This window comes from Excalfactoria chinensis, chromosome 2, assembly GCF_039878825.1.
Source record: "Excalfactoria chinensis isolate bCotChi1 chromosome 2, bCotChi1.hap2, whole genome shotgun sequence".
NCBI lineage: Eukaryota > Metazoa > Chordata > Aves > Galliformes > Phasianidae > Excalfactoria > Excalfactoria chinensis.
The window spans coordinates 111519305-111535012 of NC_092826.1; the positions used below are offsets into that span (position 1 = coordinate 111519305).

The 15708-nt window shown below is 40.3% G+C and overlaps 1 protein-coding gene across 10 annotated transcripts in view; it reads right to left on the reverse strand.

The window, feature by feature from the left end:
• Nucleotides 1-15708, reverse strand: part of THRB (thyroid hormone receptor beta) — a 163030-nt gene that overhangs the window by 9211 nt on the left and 138111 nt on the right. For all 10 annotated transcript variants that reach the window (XM_072328153.1, XM_072328150.1, XM_072328152.1 and 7 more), the window contains 4 exons: nt 13251-13351; nt 6937-7084; nt 4931-5136; nt 1691-1837 (listed from right to left, as the gene is read on the reverse strand). In XM_072328153.1, the coding sequence (XP_072184254.1) occupies nt 1691-1837; nt 4931-5136; nt 6937-7084; nt 13251-13351 (602 nt within the window). The remainder of the gene's footprint in view (nt 1-1690; nt 1838-4930; nt 5137-6936; nt 7085-13250; nt 13352-15708) is intronic.

Consider the following 15708-nt stretch of genomic DNA (forward strand, 5'->3'; position numbering starts at 1 on the left):
AACAGATGTATGAAACAAAGTTAACAAGACAGTGCCCTCTCAAAAAGGAGCAAACATTTGTCATTTTCTTTATGCTGCAGCGGGAACTCTATGACAACTCAGGACAGCTGTCCTATCCCTTTCCATTCACTATGAGATGTCCTTCTCTGCTGTCAAACCTTGCTGCATACGGGTGTCAGGTTTACACAGCGGTTCAGCTGTAAACAAAGCCTATCCTAGCTGAACTGTGCAGCCTACAGAGGTGATGCCAAACAACTCCTTGACTTCTTCAGCCATGCTTCCTGTTCAGCTCTGACACAAGTGGGCCCACGGTAGCCAGGAGGGGTAGAAGATGTCAGATGGGCACTGTAGTCTACGTGTGACTGGCAAAGCCTTCTAAATTGAAAAGACTACGTTGTTACGCCAGTTCAACTTCCCGCCAACAAACACCAAATCAGAGGAGACAGCTTCCCTCAGACACTGGATGCTGCAGGGGCTTCCTGATCTATGGATACATTCCTTGTACTTTAAAGTCCTCATGCTTGGTCACTATTTCATGCTCTGATGGAGCCAATGTTAAGGTTAGCCAGAGAAAGCTATTTACACTAGGCAACTATTGATATTTACCACTTTTTACTCTGTAGAATCTAAGGGATGCTAAGACCATTAGCTGACATAACTCTCCTTGAATGACCTTAAAGAAAAGCTGTCAGCCACAGAAGAGGAAAACACTCCTTAGACTTCTTTCCTGGCTGACTGTGTGTAAGAGGGAAAAACAGTCCTCATCCTAGGGAGCCCAGTGAACTCCCCAAACTTAGTCAGACTCCAGCAGAGACAGGTGCATCTCTGCAGTGTGGGAAGGAAGTCAGGTATCCTTTCACAGCTGGATTAAGAATAAATCTGTATTAAAACTCCAATGGTTGTGGATCTTAAGGGACCCACAAGACTTAAAATTATTAAAATTATTAAATCTGAAATACTATTTCAGTTATATTCAGGCTGCAGTTATGATAATGTTTTTTAATCTAGGGGAAACAAAAAAATCATCAGCCATTGCTTCTGCTCCTCCAATAAAAACGCTACTTTGCTATAAATGAAATCAGCCTACGGTCTCTCTACTCCTAATGTGCAGCCAAGCCTATTTCAGTCTATTTAGAGTATATGTTACATATGAGTACCTACCTGGAATGACATGCTATTATTTTATGCGCTCTCTCCTATTAAAGAAAAACATGCCTAGGGAAAACAATGAAGCAAGTGCCACTCCTGGGTAGGGATGCATTCCTGAATTTGGAGAATTTATTACTGCAGAGATCCAACTCCACAACAGTACACCTGTCAAGGAGCTGGAAAGTGCAGAAAGAAGCCTGTGCTAAAATACCTGATATAAAATATAACTTCAGATGGTCTCTTTTTGTTCATTGCTTTGCTCAAGGCTACCTCTGAAGCCACTTTCAGGTCTCTAGTGAATCGTGATGAGTTGCAGATGAACAAAATCAGGAGTCCAGTTGTCATGGGAAAAGGAGAAGTCATAAAAATACCAATGATTCCAATCCAGTTTTGATACTCTTATTTTTTCTGATTTGAAGCATAGTGATTTTTTTGGTTTGTTTTTTTTTGTATGATCGTTCTTGTTACAGTTTTGTGCCAGTATTTTGAATACAGCATAACCACAGCTTTGTAACTGAGGGACGCAAGGAGTTTGTCTTACCTCACAAAACATAGGCAACTTTTTGGCAAAATCCACCACTCTTGTAATCGCTGGTGTGATAATTTTTGTAAACTGGCTGAAGGCTTCTAAATCCACTTTCCCCCCTTCTGGGGCATTTACTATTGGTGCTTGCCCAATGTCTTCTGGCTAAGGATATAAACAAAGATATTAGAAGGAACGATCTATCTTACAGAGAGCGTTTGATACTCTAAACCATTCTGTTTGGCTCACGCTACAATCGCAAACGATACTATCTGCTTTTAAGTGATGATCCATTACGCCACGAAAAGCGAATTCTGTGAAAGAGAAGATCGCACACAGAAATGGGGGTCTGGCGCACCACTATCCATGCTGTGTGGACAGCTACATTAGAGGCACAAGTAGTTTCTTCCTTGTGCCTCCTTCTGCATACTTTGTGGGTGTAGCTGATGGGTTTTTTGTTTGTTTGTTTTTGTTAAAAATATAGGCATGATCTTGTTTCTTACAGTGATGAGAACTCCCAGGCTGGACTAAAAGCAAAGGGAGCTGAGGTGACTCGCTACCCCCAGAATATTCTCAGAGCTTTGCAGAACAAGGCACTTTAACCCACTCCAAGTTCTGAAATCCTCCCCAGAGCAGATTGCCTGCTATCACTGAGCTCCAGACAATTGCCAAGGCCAGTTTCCAAAGCTAGGCTAAAACAACAGATGACTAAGAACAAGCAAACACAAAGCTTGTCTGGATAAAATGACTAGAATTTGAGCTTGTCTGGGTAAAATTCTTGTTGAAAATCACCTTCTGTGTGATTTCAAATCAAGGCTTCTCCAAGTGAGAAAAAAAAAAATCCAATTTTCAAGCTTTCTACAGGAACACAGAATGCAATAGGTATGATCAATATCCACAACGAGTATTTTTTATTCCAACTGCATTTCAACTGGCTCACCTGATTCTATGACAGTTTGTCAATGTTACTGTGTGTTTTTAAAACAGACATATCAAAGCTGTTCCTCTGTTTGCTAAGTGCAGCTTTGCAGCTATAAAATACCTGCCAAACAGTATGCAGAAATTCCATTTTGTTCGTGTTAGACAGTTAAAAACTGGGTAAGACTCAGAGAAGAATGCCTTTAAAACTGATGGATTTCATGACATTCATGTAAGGGCACTGAAACAGGAGAGGTGCTGAAACTGCTGTTGATAATGAAAACTTGTGCTCAATATTTTTTTAAAGCAACACATCATAGAAGTGCCTTCCCTATCTTTGTCACCAATCTGAATCCAAACCTAACTTCTTTCATGAAAAAACTCAGCAGTGAGCTAATAAAACAAGCACCAATTGTAGAAGAACAATGAAGAGGACTGGGCTCAATTATCTAGGAGTTCCTCCTGCTAAAAAGCTCAAATAATCCCAGTTTTAGGCTGACTCTCCCCATCCCTGAATCTTGGGAAACTAAACCACATTGTCTGTGTGCTAATGATAAACAATCTTCATCGCTTCCAAGCACGAAGACCCAAAGCAAAAGCCACACATAACAGTGTGTGTGCTAGCTAGAAAAAGAGAGAACACAGAATTGCCATGGGAAAGCCAGAAGAATTCAGGATGACTAGCTAAAACCAACACACTCCAGAAAGGCAAGCTGTTGGAGAGCCCTTGCCACCTATCTCACCTCAGTAGGAAAAAACCATCCAGACCTCCAGGGAGCTCCCACTATTGAAGAACCAACCTCAGCTGCCACAGGGCTGACCCCCTGCTGCTGGGGCATGCAGTCAGCTTCTCTTGCTCTCCAACAGCTTCTGGCATGGAGCTTTCAAAGCCCTCGGCCTGAAGTTTTCAGGCCATCCTGGACTTTCCCTTCTGTGCTCACTGCAAGGTGTCAGTGAACTCCCTACACTTACCTTGAAACTGTAGGGCTTCACACATGAGCCCTGAAAAAAAACAAGGAGGCTGTAGAGTGCTGAGAGCGGTTTGACCTGGCCTAGGAACCAGCTGAGGAAATCACAGCTGGCTTCTGAGCTGCCCGTTACAGCTGCCACCCCTGCCTTTGCCCTACCTGATTCCTTTCCCAGTAGTCTTGTCCTCACATCACCTCATGCCCCTCTTTTTACTCTAAAGCAAGTGACACCAAAATAAAATAGTACTGTCTGAGTAATCAAATGTGCTGGCACAGCTGATGTTACAGTTTCAGCTTCTTGGCTTGTTAAAAAGAAATGCAGCAAACCATGCTATGCGGGAAAACTGGAAATTTCTCTATTGCTCCTTGCCAGCAACCACTGGCTGCATGTTCTTGACTGCACACTACTGTGAACGTGTGGCCATTCATATAGAAACTGCTACTAGAATTAACATAACTTTATAAAAGGGATAAGCTGCTTGAATCCAAAACTTATCTTAGCCATTTAACAGGGGGTCATGATTCCTATGGTGGATTAGGCAGTAGGAGCCTACGCTTGCAAAAAAAATGAGTATTTTCTATTTGATTTGGTATACACAGACTGTTAAACATGCCTGTGAATTCCTGACATGTAGTCTATAATACCTCTTCTGTGCTGCCTAAACATCCCGTATTCTGCACAGTTTTTCCTTAAAAACTGAGTTAGAAAAATAAAGAAAACAACCCCACACATTCTTTTTCCTAAGCTTGAAAACAACCCCACACATTCTTTTTCCTAAGCTTAAGCATCACAAATCGCCACGCATTTTCCTTAGCAATGCTCTGGAAATTCACGATTTGCAAACCCGCAATACTACAGTTCAAATATCTTCCTGCTTTCATTGAAATTTATTTTTCCTAGTCAAATTTAATTAATGTATCCTCTTTGGAACAAGGAAACAAAAAGTACAAGTTATTAATTAAAAATATCAGCTTCCAGTTAAAATTTGCCATTGCTTTCAACATTTAACATACTTTGTATGCAAGTCCCTAAAAAGACAACGAATACTACATATCATAAATAAATAAAAGATGCATTATACATTATAGATGGATATTGCTGTTAAACAGGAGAGAGTCATTTTTTCCCCACTTTTTCTTACCAAAGAACATGAAAAATATCCAGCTGTGTAAGCCTTAACTCATCAGAAAGCTATTTATCTGTTAAATACCCGGTCCGATCAAATATTGAGACTCAGCCAAGAATCAACAATCATCAATTTTTCATATAAATCAAAACACTGGCACATACACCAGCGGTTGCAATGCTGGGCATTCAGAAGAAATGAAGGAACTTGACTTCAAGAGCAGTGTAAATGTCTGCAGCCCCTACCAAAAATTTCCTTTTCTGCTTCCAGTGGCTTCCTTGTGCATTGGTGGCCACATGTGCTTCAGTGACAATTTTGATCAGCTCCCATTCCTCATCTGTTGGTTCAGGCTTGTGACCAATTGTTTTCTGCAGCTCCTCCCGACGCCTCTTCTCTCGATTTTCTTCTATCAGCTTCCTCTTTGCCAGCCGCTTGCTGTCATCCAACACCACTAGCAAGGATAAAAACATACAAAAATGGCAGGAAGTTACTGAAGTTGTCTGAACTTTGGTCTTTCCTATCTATACCAGATGTACTAATTGATTACCAACAACTTAAACAATCATAGAATGGTTTGGGTTGGAAGGGATTTTAAAGATCATCCAGTGCACCACTCTAACGTGGGCAGAGCTGCCACCCACCAGCTCAGGCTGCTCAGGTCCCCATCCAACCTGGCCTTGAAAACCTCAACGGATGAGGCATCCACAGTTTCTCTGCGCAGTCTGTGCCAAGGCTTCACCACTCTCACACTGAAGAATTTATTCCTTATATTCATTCTAAATCTCTTTCAGTTTGAAGTCAATATCCCTCATAAAAAGTTGGTCTCCCTTCTGTTTATAAGCTCCTTTTAAGTACTGGAAGACTGCGATGAGGTCTCCTGGGAACTTTACTTTCTCCAGACTGAACAAGACCAGCTCCCTCAACCTTCCTCCATAAGAGGTGCTCCAGCCCTCTGATCATCTTAGAGACCTTTCTCTGGACATGTTGCAAAAGCTCAACGTCTTCCCTGCACTGGGGGCCCCAGGCCTCAATGCAGTACTTCAGATGGGGCCTCATGAGGGGAGAGAAGTGAAAGACAATCCCCCCGTCTCTGCTGGCCATCCCTCTCTCCTGAAGCAACCCAGGATACAGCTGGCTTTCTGGGCTGCACGCGCACACTACCAGCTCATACCCAATTTTTCATCCACCAGAGTCCCCAAGTCTTTCTCTACAGTGTTGCCCTGAATATATTCATTCCTCAGTCTGTACTGATGTCTGGAGATAGCTGGCTTTTCTACCACTCTCAGTGACAGCTCCTCTGACACATTCTACATTCTACAGATGCCACTTTATGGTATCAACAACTGCTGGTCAGAATCAGACTCAGACAAACTTCTCATTCTGTGCAGCTCCTAAATGCCTGATGCTCGGTATTGCCTGATGCATCAGCGTGGGCTGGATTTGAACTGATGATCTAGAGTCATTCCGTTCCCTCTCTTTAAGTATCATCTGCCTTTAATGAAATTGTTTCACTTCTTCTGTTTCATTTTATACACAAAATGCCACACATTACATTGCAAGTGAAAAACCCTAAGTTGGAATATTTTTATTTTCCTGATTGAGTCTGGTTTTGGTTTTTATTTATTTATTTATTTATTTGCAGACGATTACAATGGCAACAACCATTAACATTAACGCACGGGGGGATTTACATGAGTTCCTCTCATTGCACTAATTGAAGTTATTGGTGTAAATCCCTGTGCAGTGGCAGGAAAAGAAGATCCCTAAGGGTTAATCTTACAGCCATATGTTCTAGTTCTTTAGAATGAGAGTCAAATTATTTGCAGATAACTTCTTCAGGGCTAAAAATAAAACAAACAACTGCAGGATGACTCATACAACGGCATTCAGTTTCACATCCTCCAGAATTTTCTAAACAAGATGGTTTGTTTTTTTTTTCCAAGCAAAGTGTCCATCCAGACGCACTCCTCCCTCCTTTCCTCCTAAGAGTTAACATTCCTATTGTTACTCAGTCCAGTAAGGCCAGGAGAAGGTGCAGCCTGGAAAAGCGTAAACAAAATACTACAGCATTCAGAAGTGGATTGATGCAGTGAGCACAATTCTCCAGAACAAATGGTTAAAAACAAAAAATGTTGTCAGTTCCACTCTTTTTTAACAACCTTCACCAACCAACGTACTTTAAGCAAATAAATACATATCAAAAAAAAAAAAAAGGAGAGAAAATGAAGAAAAAAGAGAAAAATATACTTACAATCCGTTGCCATGCCAACAAAGATACATTTTTTGAAGCGACATTCCTGGCACTGATTTCTTGTTACTTTGTCTATCACACACTTTCCTTCATATTTACAGGAATAGGTTGGATGGAGGTTTTTCTGAATGGTTCTTCTGAAAAATCCCTAAGTGCGATAAATAAATACATTGGGAAACAGAACTACTGCGTAATTTTTTCAAATTGGTGGCCAATTTGGTTTGGTAGAAAAGGTACCTAAGTAAGCAGCATAAAATACTCCATTAAACTCTCAAAGAGAACAAAACAGACTTATAGATTATGGTATTTTCTTAGTTTCAAGAAACATTTCCTCCCTAAAAATTAAAACATATAGACCCCTGAGATATGTAAAAGCGTAAGGAAAGCTGTCTTGAGGAAAAATATGTTGATTATGTGTTTTCTACAAGTCCTGAATTTCCATGCATAAATTTTATTGTTGATTTGAACTAGAGTTTATTTTGAGCCCCTTCTTAAATTACACAATGATTTCAAAGGGAGGCATATGTGTACTCTTAATTAAAGGACAGCTTCTACTAATAACAAAAATGGTGGCGTATAATTAAGTCTAAGTAGAGGACTAAGAATGAACAGTTTTACTTGTGTCCTTCCACTAAAGTCAAATAATCAACCAACCAAATCTGGGCGAGACTATGAATTTTTCAGTCAAACACAATTCACTCAACTTTTCAGTTAGGCCCTAAATAATGGATCCATATTTCTGAAATGATATGCATTTCTGAGAAAAGGAATTCCTATTTCCCATAAGCATCTATATTCAAAACAAACATCACCAACAAAGAGCTCTCTATGTATATCCTATTTACCTATAATAATATACATACAGCCAATTGCAGTTGACAGGAGGTCAGATCCTCAGCTCACAACAAGTAATGTAGCTCCACTGAAGTCTCTGATTTGAACACACCACACACCCTGGCCTTAGGTAAAGAAATCAGATACAGCTGCTCTCCAAACATCGTAGACCTAATCCTGATATAAATTTCAACATGAGTTCTCTCACAGGCTTTGGCAAGAGCTGGATGAAGTTCCCAAGAGCACAGCAGTACGGACCAGACAGACTGATAAGGGCAGAAATTTACTTCACTTCCCACCACTGTTTGAGACTGCCTACACTTAGCAACACAGTTTGGAACTACCTTGACAGAAAGAACACGCTGAGATACCGGTCCTGTTGACTGGGGTCACTGTGAATAGCTTTGGTTTCATTGAAAACAATGGTAAAATTCAAGTGAGATGGGATTTTACATACACTCTCTTCAGCTTGGATTTTAGTTACTGAACATCTTTTCACTTCACTAAGCAAGAAGTCTCTTTTTAATCATATTAAATAACGCAGTGTAAAATCTTATAGCAGTGATACATTTCAACACAGAACGTTTAATTAAGCCATACAGATAAATCTGAATTTCAGCTTGATCTCCCAACACCTTCAAATACAGTGAAGCACATTCTCATTAGAATTTTATCTTACGGAAACCATCTTGAGCTAAGGGTAGAATTCTTTCTCCCTTCATAACAAAAAGACCTAATATCTCAATTAAACTGAGCTGCATTAAGCATGGATATGACTATTTATAAGAGTGGGATCTATGGGGTTGAGTCAAAATCCAGGAGGTCAATGGTAAGATGTTCTTATGTGGAGTCTGGATCTCAAATTCTCATTCTCCCAGCTGGACTTGGAGGATCTATTCTCTACCCTGTGTCAAATTCCTAGAGATGGGACCTGTTCCTCTCCTCGCCTCTGTGAAGATGGCTCTGAATACTCAGGTGCATGGGCTGACTTCTAGTTACAGCAAGAAATGGAGAAGACTGATGATTCTCTGAAAGTGGTACTGAACTTCTGTTTTCCAAACTTTCCATGAGACTTACTTTAGCTCAAATTTGATAATTGTTAACACTTTTCATCACACATAGGCTGTATGGGGTCCAGCACTTTTCATTCCCCATAGCATTGCATTCCTTTTTTTTTGGTTGTTAAAAGCCTTCTTTGACCACTGCTAGATACAATGTGATAAGAAACTTGTTCTCCATATTTGTTCAAACACATCAGATTACCATTCCTCTGCCTTGAATCACTTCCAGCCTTAATCTTGGGTGACTGTACACAGATTTATGTCACTTTTGTCTCTTGTACTCTGCTCATTTATGCACATGCATTAATAGGTGTACACCAATACAATCATCCATATTGCCACATTTGATTCCTCTCATAGATGATTCAGACTTCTGTACACATGAACACAGGGAAATGTAGAAAAGGCATTTCTACACGATAAAGAGAGCAAGTGGAATTAGGGAAAATAAATAAATAAATAAATAAAAGTATTAAACCTAAGCATTGCCAGTAAAAGAAAGCAAATTTTACTGTATATTTTATCTACTTTCCTAAATTCCTTTACATTTTAGCAATAGATCAGTGGGTCCAGCTTGGAGAAATATTTCAGTGACATCAGAATTTATTTATGTTTAAGTAACAGAATCATAGATTGGCTTGGGTTGGAGAAGACCTTAAAGACTGCCTAGTATCTGTCGCCCTGCCATGGGCAGAGTTGTCACCTACTAGATAGGTGGCCAGGGCCCCATCCAACTTGGTCTTGAACTCATCCAGGGATGGGGTATCCACAACCTTTCCAGGCAACCTCTTACAGTGCCTCAATACCATCTGAGTAAAAAAAAAATTTCCACTGATATCTACATCTTCTCTTTTTTCAGTTTAAAGCCATTCCCCATTGTTCTATCAATATCAGACAGTAGGTTCCTTTCTGTTTGTAAGCTCCCATCAAGAACTAGAAGGCAGCTATGTGGTCTCCCCAGAGATACCTTCTCTCCAGACTGAATAAGTTCAGCTTCCTGAACTTCCCCAGCTCCACAGGAGTGGTGCTCTAGTTCTTTAATCATCTTCATGGCTCTCCCCTGCAACTGATCCAACTACTCCATGTCTTTCTCATGTTGGGGATAGGCCTGGATACAGTATTCCAGATGGAATATCAAGAGGGCACAGTAGAGGAGGGAATCAACTTTTCTGCTGGCTTGCCCTCTTTTGATGCAGCCCAGGATACTGTTGGCCGTACAGACTGCAAGCACATATGTTCAGCTCATATTCAATTTTTCAACAATCAGAACCCCCAAGGCCTCTTTTGGGATGCTCTTAATGAGTTCTCCCAGCTTGTACACATATCTGGGATTGCACTGATGCAAGTGCAACACCTTGGGCCCACTTCTCTAGGCCCCTTTGGATGGCACCCCTTTCTTCTGTCATATTTACTGCACCACACAGATTCCAAATTGCTGAAGACTTGCTGAAGGTGCACTCAATTCCACTGCCCAGGTCACTGACAAAGATGCTGAAGATTACTGTTCCCAAGACAGATCCATGGGGGATACTCCTTGTCTTTGGACTCTACCTGGACACAGATCTGTTGACACAGACCTCTGGCTACAACCATACAACCAATTCCTTATCGAGTGAATAGTCCACCCTTCAAATCCATACCTTTCCAATTTAGAGATATGAATGTGATGTGGGACTGTATCAAAGGCCTTGCAGAAGTCCAGGTGGATGACATCAATCACTTTTCCTTTATCTACTGATGCTGTCTCTCCATTCTAGAAGGCCACCAGATTGGACAGGCATGATCTGGCCTTAGTGACGCTGTGCTGGCTGTCTCAGATAATCTCTTCTTGCATGTGTCTTAACATCTCTTCCAGGAGAATCTGTTCATTGATATTCTCAAGAACACATGTGAGGCTCACTGGCTTGCTGTTCCCTGGGTCTTCCTTTCTCCTTTTCTTAAAAATCGGAGTGATGTCTCTCTTTTTCCAGTCCCTGAGGCTTTACCTGAGAGCCACGACTTTTCAGATACGATGGAGAGTGGCCTACTTCCTTCAAGCCTCTGGGTAAATGTCACCAGGCCCCACAGACATTCAGTCTCATCAGGTGGTCTTGATATTGCTCTTTGATTACAGAGGGATGGATTTTTCTACCCTAATCTTGCCTAGAGGCTCAGAGACTTGAGAGAAGTGGGAAGCCTGACTGCCAATGAAGCCTGAGTCAAAGAACTTGCTGAGTACCTCTGCTTTCTCCATGTCTGTTGTTACCAGTTTTCCCTTCTCATTTTTCAGAGGAGGGTCCTGGCCTGTCCTTGGCCTATTTTTGTTGACCAATGTACCTCTTCTAATTTTTCACACCCCTTGCCAATTTCAGTTCCATCTATGCCTTTGTTTTCTTGATCCAGCCTCTGTGTGACCAGATTACATGCGTGTATTCTTCCCAGACCACATATTCATACTTCCATTGCTAATGCATTTCCTTCTCATCCCTCAGTTTGACCAGCAGATTCATGCTCAGTCATACCAGTTTCTGCTTGATCTATTATGCTGGGGGATGGAGAGATCTTGTGCTCTCAGAAGGGTGTCCTGAAAGAGCTCACAGCTCTGTTCCATTCCTTTGTCCTTAAAGACAGTTTCCTGGGGGATCTCATCTAACAGTTCCTTAAACAGCAGGAAGTTAGCTCTCCCGAAGTTCAGGAGATGCAGATCTTTGTCAGATCCGCATTTTCCTTACAATTTATTCTCCAGAGATCATATGTGAGCACTTGCCAAAGTAAATTTTTGGCTTTCAGCCTAAATAAATTTTGCTACAAAATTAGTTTTCAGTGGAAGCAATCAGTAAATGCCAAATTTTTGAGAACTGATCACATGCAACTTTGCTAACAATAATTCATACAAATCAAAATACTTATGCAGATCCTCCAGAATGTGAGTAGAAATTGTCCACACAAAAGAGCTGTCAAACCATCTTGTGCAGTTAATAACTTTGCAAAAATAACAGAAAACACAGTCTGGAAGCTTACTGTAAGTTGGAGAAAAAAATTAATTTCTTGTTGCAAATTGTCAACTTGGTTCTTTCTGCATAAAAGCATTATTTTAAATTGTACATCAGAAGATATAAGTAGATTTGTTATACTATATTTTACAATAGCTGGTGGGCATAAAAAATAAATACTTCCAGTAGAATAACAAAAAAAACCTAAGCAGGAAATACAGCAAGAAATACTGCTGTTCAGCTGGGAGCAGAAGCTATTTCATAACGTCACACTATTTCTTACTTGTCAATGTATCTGAATTAAGCTATATTCCTGAGTTTTATGTGTTGTTATTATCTGGTATATGTGATGTAAACGTGTAAAAATCACTTGTTTGGTTCCACAATTTTTCTCACATATAAATATTTTTTAATAAATATGTATGTGTATAAAGCTGTGATGAATATTACTACAAACCTCCTACGCAGAGGATATTTAAGTCTTTGCGCATCTCATCAGTGTATGGAAGTGCACTGCTGTACAACAGAAGGAATTACTTCAATACTGTTACTGTGATGTGGGGATCTAATACCAACACAAATCCAAAATTTCATATTCAAATATTCCTGACTTTGGAGACTAACAAAATATGACTTTTGTGGTTCAATCCCATGACACTAGTGCATGACGTGTGGCTCCATTTGTTTAGAAAAACATTTCTTTTTCTGCAGGAAAGAATAGCTTTCTTACAGGATCTCAAGCCACACAGGCAAATTTATGGCAGTGAAATCACGCAAAATGTGCCTGATCGTGTTATTCATTTATGCTTTTCATTTACTTGCCCAAAGCAATTTTTTTTTTTTTCATTTTTCATGTAGCTTTAGAGTTGAAAAAGACTGAAACCGTATTTTAATATGGTTAAGTTAAAGAAGTAAAAAAAAAAAAAAGAATTAAATCTGTTTTAACTTTGTGTTGATGCTTCCTGAAGTGATGGATGTTACTGCTGTACGAGCATGTGGAAGAGATTTTTGGTTTTTGTTCTTTGCAGTGATAATGAGATACACTGGTACACTGTTAATCACCACAGACTCGTCATGGCCATAGGCAGAATCTCAGCTATTGCATAAAGAGTTTCATTGAAGTTCTTGGGAGGATGCTGATGTACACTGGCTAAGAACACGGTCAGAAAAAAAACATTAAAAAAAAGGAACTGAAAAAGCTAACAGTTAACAACAAAAGATTGAAATTCCCTGTCTTCTTTTCAGAAGCAAACGCTGCAAAAATCAACTATGTTCCTTATGTATATGTAGATCAGCAGCACAGCCAGATATGGCTTATCATCAGTACTGGATGTTCTTATTCACTTCTAATCTGTCTTTGTTTTATTTGATATAGTTCAGTAAGTCTGTATAAATGGAGAAGCTGGAGAGCTTTTTCTGATTCCCACTTTCCCACTATGCCATTTACCTTGCAACCTTCACAAGTGATGCAGCGATAATGATATCCAGTGGCTTTGTCCCCACATACTACACATAGCTCATCCTTGTCTAAGTAGCTGGGTATATACCCTGCAAAGAAAAAGAGGATGTGGCATGTAAACTCTATATAAAATGGTACATTTTATATAAAAATATTGTATTCAGATTCACTGCAAATATTGTCTACTAGCCTCACACTTCTCAACTCTCTGGATTTCCTGAATAAAAAGCTCATGCTAACAATATCACAGAAGTATTTAAACATTGTATGCTGCATCTTTTACTTTTCAGATTGTTTCAGCACCAACTGGTCATGAAGCATAACATGTCTGCTTTCTTCTGAAAGGATATAATAGCTCAGGAAAAGAAATACATTTATTTTTATAGCATGGGCTTTGATGTGAAAAATTAAGTAACAGCAAAACATGGAGTCCATTTCGCTTTTCTGTTTCAGAGAAAAAACTAATGTGCTTGTACTCTAAAATGCCAAGTTGCAAAGTGACTCGGGTACACACTAGTAAGAAATATTTACTGACAGTGCATTTGTTTCAAAACAGCTCTGCAGATGTGGTTGAGAAATACCAACAACAGATCACAAAAGGCATTGATCATACCTTACCTGGGTGTGTTCCACTGTTGCATTTAATATAGCTTAAATTGAGGGCAAAATACGTGGGCATTCAAATATTTGTGTGTGTACATATATGTGTGAGAATGACATTTTCTCTTCTGAAGTGGTTCATCAGACACCTAATGAGTGAAATCAAATAGTACTACTATGAAAAACTGCCGGGAATGCTTGGTTCTTTCTCACAACACCATTTGTTTTGACAATATAAACATATTTTTGCTCTTACGTAAAAAACAACAACAACAACAAAAACCCAGAACAATTCTGATGGCAACTGATGTAATTCTGAGCCAAAGAGAACTTTCAAGTGTAGTAAAATACAAAGCTTTCAAAGTTCGTGTTCCCATAATTTATAATTCAATTGAATTATGGTACATATTTTTTCTCTGTACACAAAGGTCTAAGATTCATTTTGAGAGGAGAGAGGGAAGTGCAGCTATTCATTTAACCCTTTAAAATTATTGAGGTACAGTAAATACTTCAGAGAATGACCGAGAGGCTGAGGCTGGAAGGTGCATCTAGAGATCTCCTGGTCCACCAGGGACATCATGGGTCAGGGTCACGTCTGGTTGGGTTCTGACTGCCCCTAAGGATGGAGACTCCGTAACTCCTGCGAGCAACCTGTGCCCTCACAGTAAAAGAAGATTATCTTATTATGCTTGCATGGAATTCCTTGTATGTTTATTTGTGCTCTTTACCTCTTGTCCTTTCATTAGACAACACTGAGATGAGTTTGCTCTGTCTTTATCACTCAGTCCTGTCAAGATTTTTTACACATGACTAGGATTCCAGTGAACGTTCTCCATTCCAGGCCAACCAGTCCCAGCACTCCCAGTCTCTCCTCTTATGTCAGACTCTCCAGTCTCTTCTCCACCTGTGTCCTTTCACTGGACTGTCCACATCTGTCCCATCAGAGTCCAGACTCAATCCCAGCAATGCAGGTACATGTCAGCAGTGTAGAGCAGAGGGAAGGTTCACCTTCCTCATCCTGCTGGTGATGACCCTCCTAACTGAGACTAAGATGTTGCTGGTCTTCCTTACCTCAAGGGCATTCTTCTGGCTCACATTCAGTTTGTTGCCCACCAGGAAGTCCCAAGTACTTTTCTGCAAATCCCTTCCTAGCCATCAGGTATCCAGCCTTTATTGATGTATTTATTCTTCCACAGGTGGAGGAACTTCTATGTCCTTTTGATGGACCTCAACAGATATCTCTGTCATTTCTACAGCCTCTGAATGGCAGCACACCCACCTAGGGCATCAGCCATCCTTCCCAGCCTTGCATCATCTACCAACTAGCTGAGTGCAATTTATAAGTACAGTGTGGGACAGTCCTTTGGATGCTGCTAGCTGCGACATTATCCCTTCTATTGCCTCGCTGTGACACGTTAAATCAGACACATTATACCAGGCTCAAAGTTTGCTGCCCTGCCATCGGCACAGCTTGGTGCAGCTTGGGGACTCGCAGAGAGATCAACCAGCACAAGGACTCAGGCACCAGAAGGCTGTCAGAGGATGCTGTCAGGGGAATGGCCATCATCTTCCTGTGACTAAAACCCAGAGAATAAGCTCAGTAACAGGCAGCTTAAAGGAGAGCGCTTTTGTAAGACTACACTTGCTACAGGTTCTTCAGAAAGGAAAGTCCTCATCAGACAGTAAATACTTGAAATTAATTCAGCTTAAATTAAATGAACTTTCCAGGGCTCATCTGGAGAAAGGAGGAAGAAACAAAGCAGGAAGTAATTGTAATGTCTACATTATATTTTTGAGCATAATTATGAGAACCTAAAATTACAGGAAATAAATACACCTCTTAGGT